General features: G+C 37.0%; 1 protein-coding gene across 2 annotated transcripts in view; it reads right to left on the bottom strand.

Annotated features, from left to right (window-relative positions):
• Positions 1 to 15337, bottom strand: part of PRKN (parkin RBR E3 ubiquitin protein ligase) — a 670711-nt gene that overhangs the window by 447835 nt on the left and 207539 nt on the right. For both annotated transcript variants that reach the window (XM_053937694.1, XM_053937695.1), the window contains exon 3: positions 14313 to 14550. In XM_053937694.1, coding sequence (XP_053793669.1) covers positions 14313 to 14550 — 238 coding nt within the window. The remainder of the gene's footprint in view (positions 1 to 14312; positions 14551 to 15337) is intronic.

Genomic DNA, 15337 nt, shown 5'->3' with positions numbered 1-15337 from the left:
GAAAAACAGTGCTACAACAACAAAGTGTTCAAGCGTGTCAAATGGTCTCCCATAAAGTGCATTTCTTGTGCATGGGGAAGCCACTATGTAGCAATCATAATATTCCCCACAAAGCTCCACCCTGAGCTGCTTTTTACATCATTGAAGGGACCGAGTGTGACCTGTGGTGATGACAACTGGCTAGGCCTGGTTTATTTGCAGCTGGAGGCAGCGACTTCTGAGTTTAAGCCTAAGAGAAGGGAAGTGACGATGCTCCAGAAGTCTGCCTGGGTCATACAGATCATGCAGTGTAGGCTTCAGTATGAGCAGCAGATCCAGTTGATCACAGTTCCAGCCAATAAACTAAGAAATGTTTAAAAATTAAACCAGTGGTCATCAAGAAAGTCCATAAGGACAAGGCTGGCCCCACGTCAGGCCAGAAAAACAATATACAAGACACATCCAGACACAGAGCACTTAAAAACATAGTCCAGCGATGCAACGAAGGAAAGGACCTGAGCTTAAACGTGACTCCTGGGCCAGTGGGCTCTCTGAGGATGTGTGAGGTGAAAACCTCTGACAAGGCTTCCAGCAGCTCTTTCTCACACAGCTCTTTTAATAAAAAGTCTGACCCAAGGATACACAACTGCCCATTTCACAACTGGCCTTTGACACAACTAGCTAAACACCCAAGGAGGGAGGGAGGTTGAAGAAGTCAAAATAGTGGCTATTCCTACTGAGTTGCTTCTTTGTATTAGCTCCCTAACTACTTCCTGTGCCCCAAAAAACCCAGCTCTACTCAACTACGATTACAACTCAATTCATTGCAACTATGAAAGGCTGGAAACCAGCGGTGACATTCTTGCTGTTATCTTTGTTACAGTCTGTCACCCCAATACATGACATTCTGGAAAAGTTTGGTTTTAGAGCACCCAAGGAACACCTAATGAGGTAGTAAGGCTTAGGGAATGTAATTGATTTATTCAAGGTACTAAAATTTTACCCTTGGAAGTGGTCAAGGCCTTCTTGGACGGGGCTTTGACCAAACTGGTTTGGTGGAAGGTATCACTGCTTATGGAAGGGGATTGGAACTAAATTTCTAAATTTCTAAAGACATTTCCAAATAATTCTATGATTCTATGATTAAAAAAAAAAAAAAAAACAAAAATAACAAAAAAAAAGCCCACCTTACTCAGCAGTTTTTTAATATAAATTATATTGTTACTGAATGAAATGCAAAATTCTCTTGTGTTCAAATACATAGTTAAAATACAGGAAATAAAACTCAGGAATAAATGATCAGTTTTCACAGTACAGTCCCAAGAAAAAAAACTTTTCCCAGACTTGAATATTCACCATCAAAAAAACAGAAATGAACAGTGTAGTGACAAAGTTTGCTAGTGATATGATTTTTTTCAGGGTAGCAAAAATAAAGGCCAACCAGAAAAAACACATTGAAGACTGCAGGATGCTGAGTGACTAGCAGTAAAATGGAAAATTAAATTCACTGCAGATAAATGTGAGGTGATATACGTAGGAAAATAATTTTACCCAAACAGTAATCATTTTGACTAGTTATTATCACACAAAACCAGGATCTTGGGGCTATAATAGCTAGTTGTATGAAAATGTCAGCTCAGTGCTCAATAGCAATCAAAAAAGTAAATTGAATGCTAGGAATTATTAAGAGAGGAATCAAGAAGGAAACAAATCCAACCAAACAAAAAAAACCCCAACCCAGAAAACAATGTTGTAGAAAAGCTGTAAAAATCCATTATGTGCTTTATTTTCAGTAGCATGTGCAATTCTATCTTTGCTTAGCATTCATAAATTCCACAGATACATCTTTCACAGGACTGTCCATTAATATACTAAATAACTTGTTAGTAGTTTCATTCTGACATTTCAGTGTGTCACAAAACATTGCACAATAACAGTGTACCACAGAGACTGTCTTTTTAAATAACCTGTGATACTTTTTTTCTTTTTCAAGGCCCTACATGTCAGGATCCATACTCTGAAGGTCCCACAGAACTACAATTTTAATGGCAATTTGCTTCTCTTAGAAACAAAAGAGAGATGGAAAGTGGCTCAGGAAAGATGCATCAATAACTTAGTTGATACAATGTTTTCAATGAAGACAGAAAATACCACTATTTAAAATTGAACTATTTAGTTTCTGAAATATGTTATTTAATGACATTAGTAACTTCTTATTTCAATAAAAGTAATATTTTGAGGAAGTTCCTTAGCTGGTTTTACAAGTGAAAAGATGTATATTGGCAATCATTCTCTAAAAGGCTTGTCCAGAAAAATGGAAAAGATTGAGTGAAAATGGCACTTTACCATGCTGTTATCTCAACATAATTGTATGGTCATTGCATGACTTTTATATAATGCAATACCAGAACTATACTGTAAAGAATAGGAGTGATTTTAAGAAAAAGGTCAGCTTAGAATTTCACATACTCTGTTCACATATGCTCTAAACTGGAATGTTGGATGTGCAGCAACACCTTTTTGCATTTAGAAGTCAGTTTTGAAAATACAAATCTAAGTCAAGAGGTTTCTTTATCTCTTTAAACCATTGACCAAAAGGGTTTGGGAAGAAGGGATACAGTTTTTCCAGGCTATTAAAACTAGCCTAGGTATTTAAGCAATGGGCAGTAAACACCAGCTTTTTAAAGCAATTCAGTTGATAGCTGAAGTTAGCTAAGAGCTAACTTCCTTCTGTAGAGGAAGAAAAACACAGAACAAAGTATTTCAGGAAAAGATGGAAAGACAGACAAAGAGAAAGACACAGTGCACTCTAAGCTCAGAACTTAAAGCTCATCTAGCTCTGCATTAACTAACAGAATTCCCCATCCACAGATTAGCTGAAAGGCAGCAAGATTCATTGCATTAAAGTGAGATGTGCAGAAAATGGAATCATAGTAACCCTCACTGACATGTTTACATATACAATCCGCTGAGCATCTACATCTGTTATTTGATAAGAAGCATGGAAATAATAGTCTCAGACTTTGAAACAGTGATACCAACCAATCCTATCCTTATATCTCTTACAGATGCCTCAACACATCTAAAAATTCCTCACAGAGAGGTGATGGTACCTATGGTCTAGTGATCCCCCTTGGTATGCCAAGATACATAATTCTACACAGGAAAGCTTTGAGCTTCAGCTCATGACCTTTCCCCCACTGCAATTTGGAGAAACCCTTTGAGGTGGCTCCAGCCAGATAAACCTGTTGGCTTGATCATCTTCATAAACAACAGGAAAACACACTTTATTATCCAGAAGGAATCAAATGGCTTCTCTATCAGAATGAGGAAGCTAATGTTGAAGTTTCTAAGTCTGTCACTAACTCTTAACTACCTCTTTTTCCTTTAATGCAAATTTATGATGAAGTGAGAGTGCAGTAATTTGTAGGCCCTGTGAGCCTTCTCAGTAAGAGATATTATCAATATACATATGGTTCATTTACCAATATGTTCTTTGATTCATCAGTTATTACATATATATTTATACTATATGTACAATGTCTTCAAATGTGACATCAGTATGAAATGTTCATTGCATTTTAGAGACTAGATTGCATAGCAATTCTCTGCTGGATTAATTTAAACCAAGTCCTGCTATCATTCTTCAACCTGTCAGTTTAGGAAACCACCCTCTGCCCCATGTTAGCTTTCCTACCACATGACCTGCAGAGCCTCTACTCCTCAGCACCCTATGTGCAGCACAAAGCTTTAGCATCTACTTGTTACCTACTCCCAATTAGCGTGACACCAAACCAGAGGCTGCCAACTGAACTCAGTTATTCCCTGGGGTGCCACACCAATCAATTAAACAAATTGATTTTGTAGAATGGCTTTGTGAAGTTAAACAGAAATGCTTAAAGACTATTTTGTACATTCAACTTGAGATATACTTTATACCTCTTAATCTCCGCAAAAGCCTGTTCCCCTCCTGCCATCTCACATAAACCTAAGAAGGCTGCTTTGCTGTTTTTCTTTCCATACAATGCTTTTCACAGTTTGACAAAGTTATGTGCTGGAGGGGTTCTCCTTTCTAGTGTTGAATTCCCAACTCACACTATAAAGTAGAAGACATTCCTGCAGTTTCTAAAGAGAAAAGATTTCATCCCAGTGCCTCCTTACCTCCTTTATCAGTAAGCATTTGATCTCTAGTTGATTCTCTTGAAGAATTATGATAATCTAGAAAACAGTCAAGGTATTATATCTACATCTCCAGTACCTAATGCAGATTCCTGTTCTACTACGTATCTGTGCCAGAGGTAATCAACCTTGCAGGTCTGCCCTATTTATAATATATTTATAAGACATTTAGCCAGAGAAAGAGACTCCAGAGTGGGCTGCAGAAGAATAGGGATAGCAAAATGAAATATGAAACAGATTGTGCTGAAAAGATAATGTTAGATGTTTTTAGATATGGCAATGTTTCATGAAGATGTTTTATTTATCTACAGATTGCTGGTCAAACATAGATTTTTGTGCCTGGATAACAGATACAAAATATGTTTGTTCACATTTACAGTGCTAGATTTAGCGTACCTGAAAAATTTCTATTACAGATTAGGAGGCAAAATGTTGAGGACTGGTAACATTTCTGTTTGAAACAGATTTTTTTGCATTTCTATCCTAAATACTTCACAATGGTTAGAGTTATAAAGAAAACATGGCTCAAGATGAGTCAAATATTAGCTCAGCTACAGCCCTTGTTATGTTCCCTCGTTATGTCTTTAACAAGTTAAAAATTACTGTGAACAATGCTGTGGAGTTTAGAAATCAGGCTATATAGCTATTCATCACATTTTGGGTATCAAGAGGTATTAAAAAGCAATAGCCATAATCACTAATCTGCATCAAATCAGGAATTTTGATCTTAACTTTTCACAGCTGAAGGTAGTGGAGATTTTGCTATTTCTTTGATTTTATTAGAATAAACACAACATTCTTTTGAAGAGAACTAAAATTTGCTTGGGAAAAAATCCCTGATAATGTTAATAATGATCTTTACTTGGCCATATCTCCAGCACAGACTTCATCTAAAACATTAAATTACTTTAAAACATTACTGATGTTTGATTCAGCTACTCCAAAAATAATTAGTGGAGGCTAATTATTAAGGAAGAGTTGCAGTAGAAAAAAAATCAGTTGCCAAGTGAGGTACCTTTAAATCAGAAACCAACTGTTGCCAGTTAGTTTCCTTCCCGTAATATATGCTGAGTATTTATTGTGTGACAAAGCTAAAAAGCAAACTGTGCTGAACAAAAGGAGGAACTGTGTCTCCTGCTACTTTAGTTGCTCAAGTGAGCTTCAGACCTTTTTTACAGTTTTGGTTAAACCAACTTCATAGCAAAAAGGCAATAAGGTAATGTCAGCCAGCACTGAAAACCAGGATACTGGGGCTTATAATAAAATCCCTGACAAGTCGTGCAGCGTTGCAGGAAGCTGAACATCAATGAGAACAGTATATGATGAGCAGGCTCAACCTGGAGCATGATGTCCTTCTGTTCCCTCACCCTGCACCCAAAGACCCCATCTCCACACCCATATGTTTCTTTTTCTCTAGTCCTGTCTTTTGACAAGTAAATGTCAAGACCCAAAGAACTGACTGTTGCACCAGCAGGGCATCATGGAAGCCTGGAAAGTGACTAATGGTGCTTAGCAAACATGGTGACTTTCAAGGACACTCCCCACAAAAAAAAAAAAAAAACAAACCAAAAAAAACAAAAAACAAACAAACAAAAAAAAAACCAAAAAAACCAACCACCCACCATTCCCATACCTAAAGGGGACTACAAAACCAGAGACTCTGACTTTTTGTTTCACAGAAGTTCAAATTTAGTGCCACTGAAATGATTTGTATTTATAAGGAGAAAGCAGGGTGTGTTTTGCGAAGCTATTTTTTTACCTTCTACTACCAACAGAATTTCTTAATCTCTCCCATGTAGTTACTTTCTATAGATCAAGCCTTTTTAATAGGTCTGTTCTCCCAATGTCCTTGCTGTGTGCACAGAGTTCCCAATGACATTAATGAATGCTGAGCACATGACTTGAGCACAGACTGACTCCTGTCATTTCGAGTGCTAAGAACTCATAACAGAGACCATGTAGTACAAGCAGTAAGCTGCACAGTTGCAGCACCTACTGTTTTTTTAATGAGCTTCAGGCATTCTTGGAATGCCATGGGATAAAGCCCTAGAGGAAGGAGGGGAACAAGAAAACTGGTTAATATTCAAGGATCACATCTTCCAAGATCAGAAGTGATGCATCTCAACACAGAGGAAGTCAGGAGGCCTGCATGGATGAATATGGAGCTCTTGGACAATCTGAAACACAAAATGGAATCTTTAAGAGGATGGAAGTAAGGACAGGTAGTACTCAGAGGTTGTCCAAGTGCCAAGGATCAGGTCAGAACAGCTAAAGCCCTGATAGAATCAAATGTTTACAGGAACATCAAGGACAGCAAGAAAAGCTTCTCTCAGTAGGTCAGCGATAAAAGCAGGACTAGGGAAAATGTGGGCCTGCTCAAAAAAGAAACAGAACCAGTTACCCAGGACGTGGAGAAGACTAAGATACTCAGTAACTTTTTTATCTCAGTCTTTACCAGTAAGTGCTCCAGACATGCCACCCAAGCTGCAGAAGGCAAAGGCAGGAATAGGTAGAATGAAGAAACGTCCAGGTGGAGACCAGTGACAAGTGGTGTTCCTCACAGGTCACTTGTGCACTGCTGTGGTGCAGGTGAGACACTGGAGGGAAGGCATCCCATCCAGAGGGACCCTGACACTTGAGATGGGCCTACACAAACCTCATGAAGTTCAACAAGGCCAAGTGCAAGGTCCTGCATGTGAGTCACAGCAATCCCAAGCATAATCAAAGGCTAGGCATGGGTTGAGAATAGGTTGAGAACAGCCCTGAGGAGAAAGACTTGGGGCATTGGTAGATGAGAAGATGACCTGCAGTGTGTGTTCACAGCCCAGAAAGCCACCTCTATCCTGGGCTGCATCAAGAGAACCATGGCCAGCAGGGCAAGGGAGGTAATCCTCCCCATGTACTCTCATGAGACCCCCCCCTGGAGTCATGTATTCAGTTCTGGGGGCCCCAGCTAAAGGATGTGGATGTGTTGAAGTGTATCTAGAAGACCAAGGAGATGATCAGAGGTCTGGAGCACCTCTCCTGTAAAGACAAGTTGAGAGAGTTGAGGTTGTTCCACCCAGAGCTGGGAAAGTTCTGGGAGCCCTTATAGCAGCATTCCCATACCTAAAGGGGTCTACAAGCAAGCTGGGGAGGGAGTTTTTGCAAGGGCATGAAGTGATAGAACAGGGGAGAATGGCTCTAAAATAACAGGGTAGGTTTAGGTTGGATATAAGAAAGAAGTTCTTTACTGTAGGGGTGGTGAGGCACTGGAACAAGTTGCCCAGAAAAGTTGTGGATGCCCCAACTCTGGCAGGTTGGATGGGGCTTTGAGCAACCTGGTCTAGTAAAGGTGTCCATGGCAGAGGGGTTGGAACTAGATGATCTTTAAGATCCCTCCTAACTCAAACCATTCTATGATTTTATGATTTTTACTTGTGCCTCATAATTGGACTCTTCCTGTCAAAAAATAATCACCCTAAAACTCTATTATCAATGTTTTTATACATAAGGGATGTTTCCAAAATGTTACTTTCCTATTTTTCCTAGTAGCATCAGTAATAAATTCATGTCAACAGTTATCCTGGAAAACATACAATGCATAATTTTGCTTAATCAGTACAGAACATTTTCCACCTACAAATGTCACCTCCAGCTGGGGGTATAAAGATGCAAGTGATGCACTTGCAAAAGAAAGTCCACCCATGTTGTCCCTCATAACCAATCAAAATGCATTGTAAGAACACAACTGTTCCACCCACCCCTTGGCGCAGGGGAGTCAGCAAATGACACTGTTCAATTAACATGGAAGGGCCTTTAAAAACCATAAGGTAATTAGACACGTTCATGAGAGATAATTATGTCATGTAAAGATAAGCATTCCCGGAAGAGCTTTAGCCTCTATTAGAAAAGAGCATTTTTTACATTTTTCCTCTCAAATTAATTTCACAGACATGCAAGGTGTGATGGGAAAACGGCACCATTCTCATAAGCGTTAAAAGCATATGATATGAATGAGGTCTCCAGCATGGCACTGGCTGCAATAAATTATCAAGTGTGCGTTCTGTTTTCTGAAATGGGCTCAATTTATCATTTTATTGAAAAGGTTCCATTATGCTAATGTCTTATAAAATCACTTTCTGCTGTTGCTAGAAGGTGAAGAGAGGATATCAATTTATATATATAGAATTTGGAAGTATTGCAGAAGTGAATTGTCAAGGGTTAATAACCCTAAAAGAAGATAAAATATACATAAGAGCAAACTTCCAAGGACTTTGTAATGACAAATTTTCATAACCCTCCTGGAAGCAGAGTAGTTTTCTTAAGCTTAACTCTCTTAAAATAAATGTTGACAAAATTAGGAATAGTTAATTTCTGGGCTGAAAACTCTCTCTCCCTTCTCAAATCAAGCCCTGAATTGATACTGGAGACTCTTTTTTTCCAACGAAGATCAGAATAGAAAATACCATTACCATTCTTGTCAACTTGCCCAGATAACAAATATGAAGGATAATGAGACAGGGGTACATGGGTGATTATTTGAAAAGGGAAATACACCTTCTCTAAATAAAATTTTCTGTAATAAGAACATCTTTTATTTTGAATTATTGTATACAAAATAAGAAAGTATTTAAAGAAGAGAACTAGATTTAGATAGGCAATATATTTGATCTCACATAATAGCAATTTTCTGGTTTTTTGGTTTGTATCCAAAAAACCTCTTTCTTGCTGTGCATCAAAAAAAAAAAAACCCAGAGTACTATTTCAGAAACATTATCCTATTTTTAACAGGAAGCATTTTCCTAGGGGAAAATGAGTACGTTCCTCTGAACAAACTCATAGAGCATAATCCAAGAAAGTACAGCATCAAGAGGGATAATTTAATATATACTGACACTAACAAGCTGCCCAGGGAAGGAGTTGAGTCACCATTCCTGGAGGTATTTAAAGTTCAGATGTGGCACTTAGGAACATAGTTCAGTGGTGGACTTGGTAGTGATGTGTTAACCTTCGGACTCAATGACCTTAAGGTCTCTTCCAACCTAAACAATTCCATGACTCTATGACTTCATTATATTTTAGCAGTCAAAAACAAGTGGAGCTAGAGCACTCTAACCACCATTTCATTGGATCATCAATAAAAACCCTTCTGGATTTCACAGCTTCAAACATGGATCACAGTTCATCAACTTCTGTCATACAACATTTACCAAACAGCTTGGGAACTTAAAATTTTTGAAAAATTCTCATTCAATACATAGGAAATATTTAGTGCAATTGAGTTAAAATTAAATCCAATGTCTCTTTATATTATGAAAATGATATTGCCGTACTCTTCTATTAATATACACAGATTTTTAGACCTGAGATGCACATACTTAAAAGATGGTTACTTCTGAAAAACGTTCTAACACTGACAATATAGTCAGGCACAATGTGTAAATATTTTCCATCAAGGATGTGAGCAACGTGACTACCAAATGAACAAAGAGCTGTGTAGTTGCACACATCTTTGTCTCAGGAGGCATCCACATCACAAAAGCTTGTAAAACAAAACAGAACAGAACAAAATAAAATAAAACAAAACAGGCACAAGGGACTGCAAAGGGGTAGAACATCTCGCAGGTACGGAACACCCATGAAAGGAAGCTGGCAAAACAAAAAACTATGGAAGCAGTGAAGAGCACAAAGGAGATTCAGGACTGGGACAAGAAGTATAAAACTATCAAATAAGAAAGGAAAAATTGAGAGGAAGGAAGACAAGTGCTTTAGTTCCAGTTTCTCTTTCAAAAGAGCTCTCAGGCCCAGTGAACTCAACGTTTGTGACTACAACACATCACAGCAATGACCATGACATCGTACATTATGACATCGTACATTGATTTAAATGCAAATTTAAAATAAGGATGAGTGCTCATGTTTTGTTGAAATTTTCAAAAATGGGTAAGAAATAGCTGCATTTGTTCTCAGCTCGGTACTGGGTAGTACTACTCAGCCTAGCACCACATGCAAATGGCGAGGTAGATGCACACCATAACCCTGCCCAAGCTGGATCTAATTTGAGATGATAAGGTCTACAAAACTGTGAAGTAATTTTACAGTACTTCAGGAGTTTAGACTACTCATTTACTTCAAACAGATTTGACACAAAAATTCTTATCCTTTTAGGCTTTTTAAGTAAAAGAATTATAATAAAGTACAATGTTAATTACAGGGCACAGGAATTCTTAACACATATTCATCAGAATACTATTCAAAAACTATTTGTACAATGCTAGAAATTTAAATGGTTAAATTGATATGGGTTTTTTTATTCACCAGGGCTTGCCTCAGAAAGATGCAAAGATCTGACTAGCCACACCCTAAATGTGGCTTTCCCCTCTAAGTGTTTTTTACTGTCTCTTTCATGGAATCAGACTCTTACATGGAATGGGTACCAGTTCATCACTTCACACATCACTAACAATACTGAGGTTTTGGTAATGACCTTAACTGATTCAGCTGCCTTAACTGATACTTGTATTATGGGGAAAACCAAGAAGTTTAAATTTGGTAAAGCATTTCCTAACTAGACAGAAAACAATCAATCCCTCTTTTTGCTAGAATTTACAACTTGGCATGCCTAAGTCAGTATATACTAGTACTTTATTAACTCTTCTGTGAACAGAAGAACATGAAAAAATAAAGAAACAGAGGTGCCTTGCATGCAAGCATTTGTAAAAGTTTACCTAAAGAACACCAGGATTTTTATTTGGAACTGACCAGATGAACATTTATTTAAAAGCTGAAAATAAAAAAACCCTAAGTAACAATGACCACATCTACTTGACACAGACAAAATAATAAACCAGCTCATAATGGATTAACCTGGAAATTACATAAGTAACAACATTCATGTCAGCTTACAGAAAACAGATTTAGTTGAACTAACTCTATTTTTTTCATATTACAAATTTGCTTGACATCATTTAAAAAGGGGAGGGAATGGGCTTCTGCAGTTTGACTTCCTGCCTAGCACCATCCATACTACTTCTAGGTTGAAATCTTATCTCCATGTTTCAGAAAAAAACATTCTACATTTTTTTTAAATGGACAAATGTGGAGAATTCTTGTAATCTCGGATAACTTGCATTGGTGGTTGATTTCCTGCCAAGTTAAAAATCCATGTGTGGTATTTGTATTTGCTGGCTTGCAAATACAAATACCATACATGGGTTTTAACTTGGCTTGCACTTTCTAGACAATGAGAACTAAAATCCTAAGATAGCTGGTAAGATCTAATATTCCCACATTACCAAACTTCCACTCCACAGATGACAAAACAAATATAAACCAACCACGACATGCACTTTTGTAGGATTCTCATGACTTTTCTGAACCTTCTAACAGTTTAGTCATCAAAACAGTGAGTTATGCTGGTCTTAGTTATGCAAGTGTCAAAAGCAGAGAAAAAAAACATTTTCTCCACTCCACTCTGTTTTCTATTTATACTTCCACATAGTCTATTGGCTTTCTTGAATCTGAAATCATGATGCATTCTCAAATTCAGCCGATGAGTCATACAAACTCTTACGTTTTACAGATTCATTGTTTTTCAGGTAGAAATCAGAGAATCATAGAATTGTTAAGGTTAGAAAAGACTTCTAAAGTCATCGAGTCCAAACATTATTACTTCATCTTATACATGTATCTACTGATATATAACCATTATGGAAGACAGTTTCAGTTACTTTTATTGTCTTTACTAAAGCACTTTGTCCCAGACAATGGACAGATGCAACTGAGAAGGGGGTGAAGTAGAATGAAAGTCCTGTGCTGATATTTTTTTACATGTCCACTAAAAATCACACAATGTTTTCAGAAACAACAACAAAACAAACAAATAAAAAAACAAAACCCCCAACAACAACAACAAAAATGAGAAGAAAAGGCATTTCTATTAATTTTGTCTGCAAAGACAGGAAACCTGAAATTCTTTGATGAAGATATTATTTGGATACATTTTCATATTTTTTCAGCTTGTTAATGACTGAGGAGAAGATCTTCTGATGTGAAAATTAACACAAACCTTTTTCCTCAGAATTCAAAGGAAGGCAAATAAAATCAGGGCAGGAACATGGGGTCAGCATAACAAATAAAAATAACAGGCTTCAGAAAGACTTACAGTCTCAGTGTTTACTGCTGCAATTATGGAATAGCTGTGTAGCATGTCAGACTAAACAATATTAATTTAATTAATTAAATATTTGCCTCTAAATTGTATGTTTAAATTTGTCATGTACACACAGAAAAATAAAGATTATATTTCATTCGCCTGTCTAGGTTGCTGCTGTAGACTGATCACCACAACCATTCATCTCCTAAGACAACAGCTTGGTAAGTCTAATTTCAGCTACCAATGAAGGTACTTACCTCTCATTCCCACTACTATTAGTCATTTCATTTATGCCAAAGGAAATCCTTTCTACACAGTAAAGTTTACTGCAAAACTGATGTTTGGAATAATCTTTCTTTCTTTGCTCTTTTTTTTTTTTTTAAGTGACTACAAATTAACTCACCCTAAATCCATAGGGAAAAATATAGTTCCCCATATTGAACAAAGAGGTGGAGCTGAACAGACAAAAGGACAAATTTTAATAGTGAGAATCAAAACAAGGAAAGAAGTTAACAGGCCTTTAAAAAGGACTTATTAATAACATCCTTCCACAAAGAACTATCATTAGAGTGGGTCTTGTTTTTGTTTTTTTTTCTTCTATGATAAAAAGCCTTTATAATTTAATCACAGATAAAACTAGCCCACATATTTTATCAATAAATTTTGTCCTCATGCATTCTGCCATGAAAATATTTGCTGCAACAGAAGACACCTATCAGTTTATACTTAGCTTCACGGAGTTTGTAGTCTGTGGACAAACATGTCACATGACATATTTTAAAAGTCCTTGCACATGTGTAAACTATTCTGAAAAGTCAAGCACAGTTATTAAATCCCTGTACCTATGTACAGTAATGAAAAAATAAATATGTGGTAATGTTTAAAAGCTCACACTTTTGCCTAGAGTCTGACAGTAAGCCCAGGCTGAAGCTCTGTCCCTAGTTTTACCAGATTTAAATCAGCATGCACCCCTCTTATCTCATTACTCATTCAGAATGGGAGATGTGGATCATTAAGCTGGGTACTAATTTGCTCCTAAACTGCACTCATTCATCATTAGCTGGCAGTGAGAGGTTGACCAAGTCAGTTGTGGAATTCTTCTGTGACCCTCCCATGGATTGTATATTTTCAGCATGAGCTAGTTAATAAATTCTCTAGAAGTTATTTTTAACAGTTTTAGTAGCCATCTTGTTAAGCAAGATGATTTCTGTGGCCAGGTTAGTCACAGAGGTGTCTCTGTCATAGTCACAATTTATCTTCTGTACTCTGGATATAGATGTTTGCTATTATCTTCTGTACTGTGCAAAAAGGGCATTTGTGTACTGTTCTTTATAAAAAGACATCTCTGATGGACTATTATGATAAATCACAACAGAATCTGGTATTGCAGAGAATGATGTATCTTCACTGGGGCAACACAGTGACAGTAAGATAATTTTGCAGTAACTTGTCCCTCAGATTATTTTTTAGAATGAAGATATTCTCAGTAATCATTTGGTGGATGAAGACCTACAAATGTCCATAGTATGAAACTTCACCCTCATGTGTTGTGCCAGCAAAGCTTTAATAATCTTAAATCAATTATAAATATTGTTTAATAAAATGTATGGGTATGAAAGCATCCCAACAGATTGGGAATTAAGGACATTTTCAAGGCATAAGCTGCCCAACATTTTAGTTAAGGAAACTTCTCTAATGGAAATTTTACAGACCATATTTTGCCTTTTCATAGACCTCTGGGGGTTTTGCCATCTTATAATAATTTATAAAAATATGAGCATAATACAAGGTAGAGACGGGAGCAACACAAGAAATCACTAATTTTATCCATAAAGCAAAATTATTTTTCTAGAAGATACATCAGATGCTTATCTTCTTAATATTGTTGTATTTTTTGTTTAATAAATAAAATAAACCACATATTTTGGGGGCTTTTTCCCTAGAACTGTTCACCCTAAGAAAGAAAAAGACACATGTTTAGAAAAGTACATTGAAATGTATTAAGTCACTGAATTACCTGATTTTTCAGAGGGAAGTGAAACATTGTTTTTTCCAGGATCTAGAATAACTGCCAACCCTGCAGAGACTGATGGGAGGATGCTGGTACTGAGATCTATGCGAGTTAAACTCTCGGGTTCTCTTTTCAAGGCTTTTGGAACACCCCCAACACAGCTATCTTCTCTCTTCTTGTTCTGACTGTTCTTCTCTGGACTTTGAACAATATGAACAATGCTCTGCTGGGCCAGGTCACAGTTCTGTAACACAAAACCAAAATTGTGATAAATAATTAATTGAGACATAATGGACAAAATCCCTCTATCTCCAATCTGTTATTTGTTAAATGGTCTCCATTTTGTGGAGAATTTCAGTGTGCAGTAATGGAGTTTAAAACAAAGTGACAAGTGTAAATTGCTGGAATTAGGATTACTTGCATTGCCAAAAGGGTCACAACACTTACAAGTGCTAAACATTTAACAAAGAAATAGTGGACCAGAGCCAACAGCTCTAAATAAGTCAGGTTTATTGGCGCAAACTAAAAAAATCTCCAGAGGGAGCATTACTAAGTCAAGAACTAAGAATATTCAACACTTCAGAGGCACTTGTACAGATAATGCTGAAACAGACTCTTCATGTAGCAATTTAGGGTCAAACTTGATGATCACAGATAGTTCATGAACAAGTTACTCCAAAATATTTTTATCATCAGGAACAGGAAAGATGATGCTACTGATAAAGAGTGATAGTATTTCTTCTCTGTAATGTAATTTTTAGTCTAAATCTGGTTTTAGATGTAGACTCAGTATGAGTTTCCCATTCTTTCCAAAAAATACATTTAACTGTTGACGACCTTAGATTGAGAGAAAGCCTGTGGAAGATCTCACGACTGTTGTGGTCTTTCATGATTAAACAAAAGAGCTGCTAGCCATTTTAGCCCAAAATGAGACCATTTTAAGCTTCTTCTCCTTTTCAGTCCTCACCAGAGGTGATGCTTAGACAGTCTTTCCAGATCTTGTGTCTTAGAAAATAGGAGGGTAAATAAGG

This window comes from Vidua chalybeata, chromosome 3 (assembly GCF_026979565.1).
Source record: "Vidua chalybeata isolate OUT-0048 chromosome 3, bVidCha1 merged haplotype, whole genome shotgun sequence".
Lineage (NCBI taxonomy): Eukaryota > Metazoa > Chordata > Aves > Passeriformes > Viduidae > Vidua > Vidua chalybeata.
Note: the sequence above shows the minus strand (reverse complement) of the source record. Positions and strands in the feature narration are given on the sequence as shown.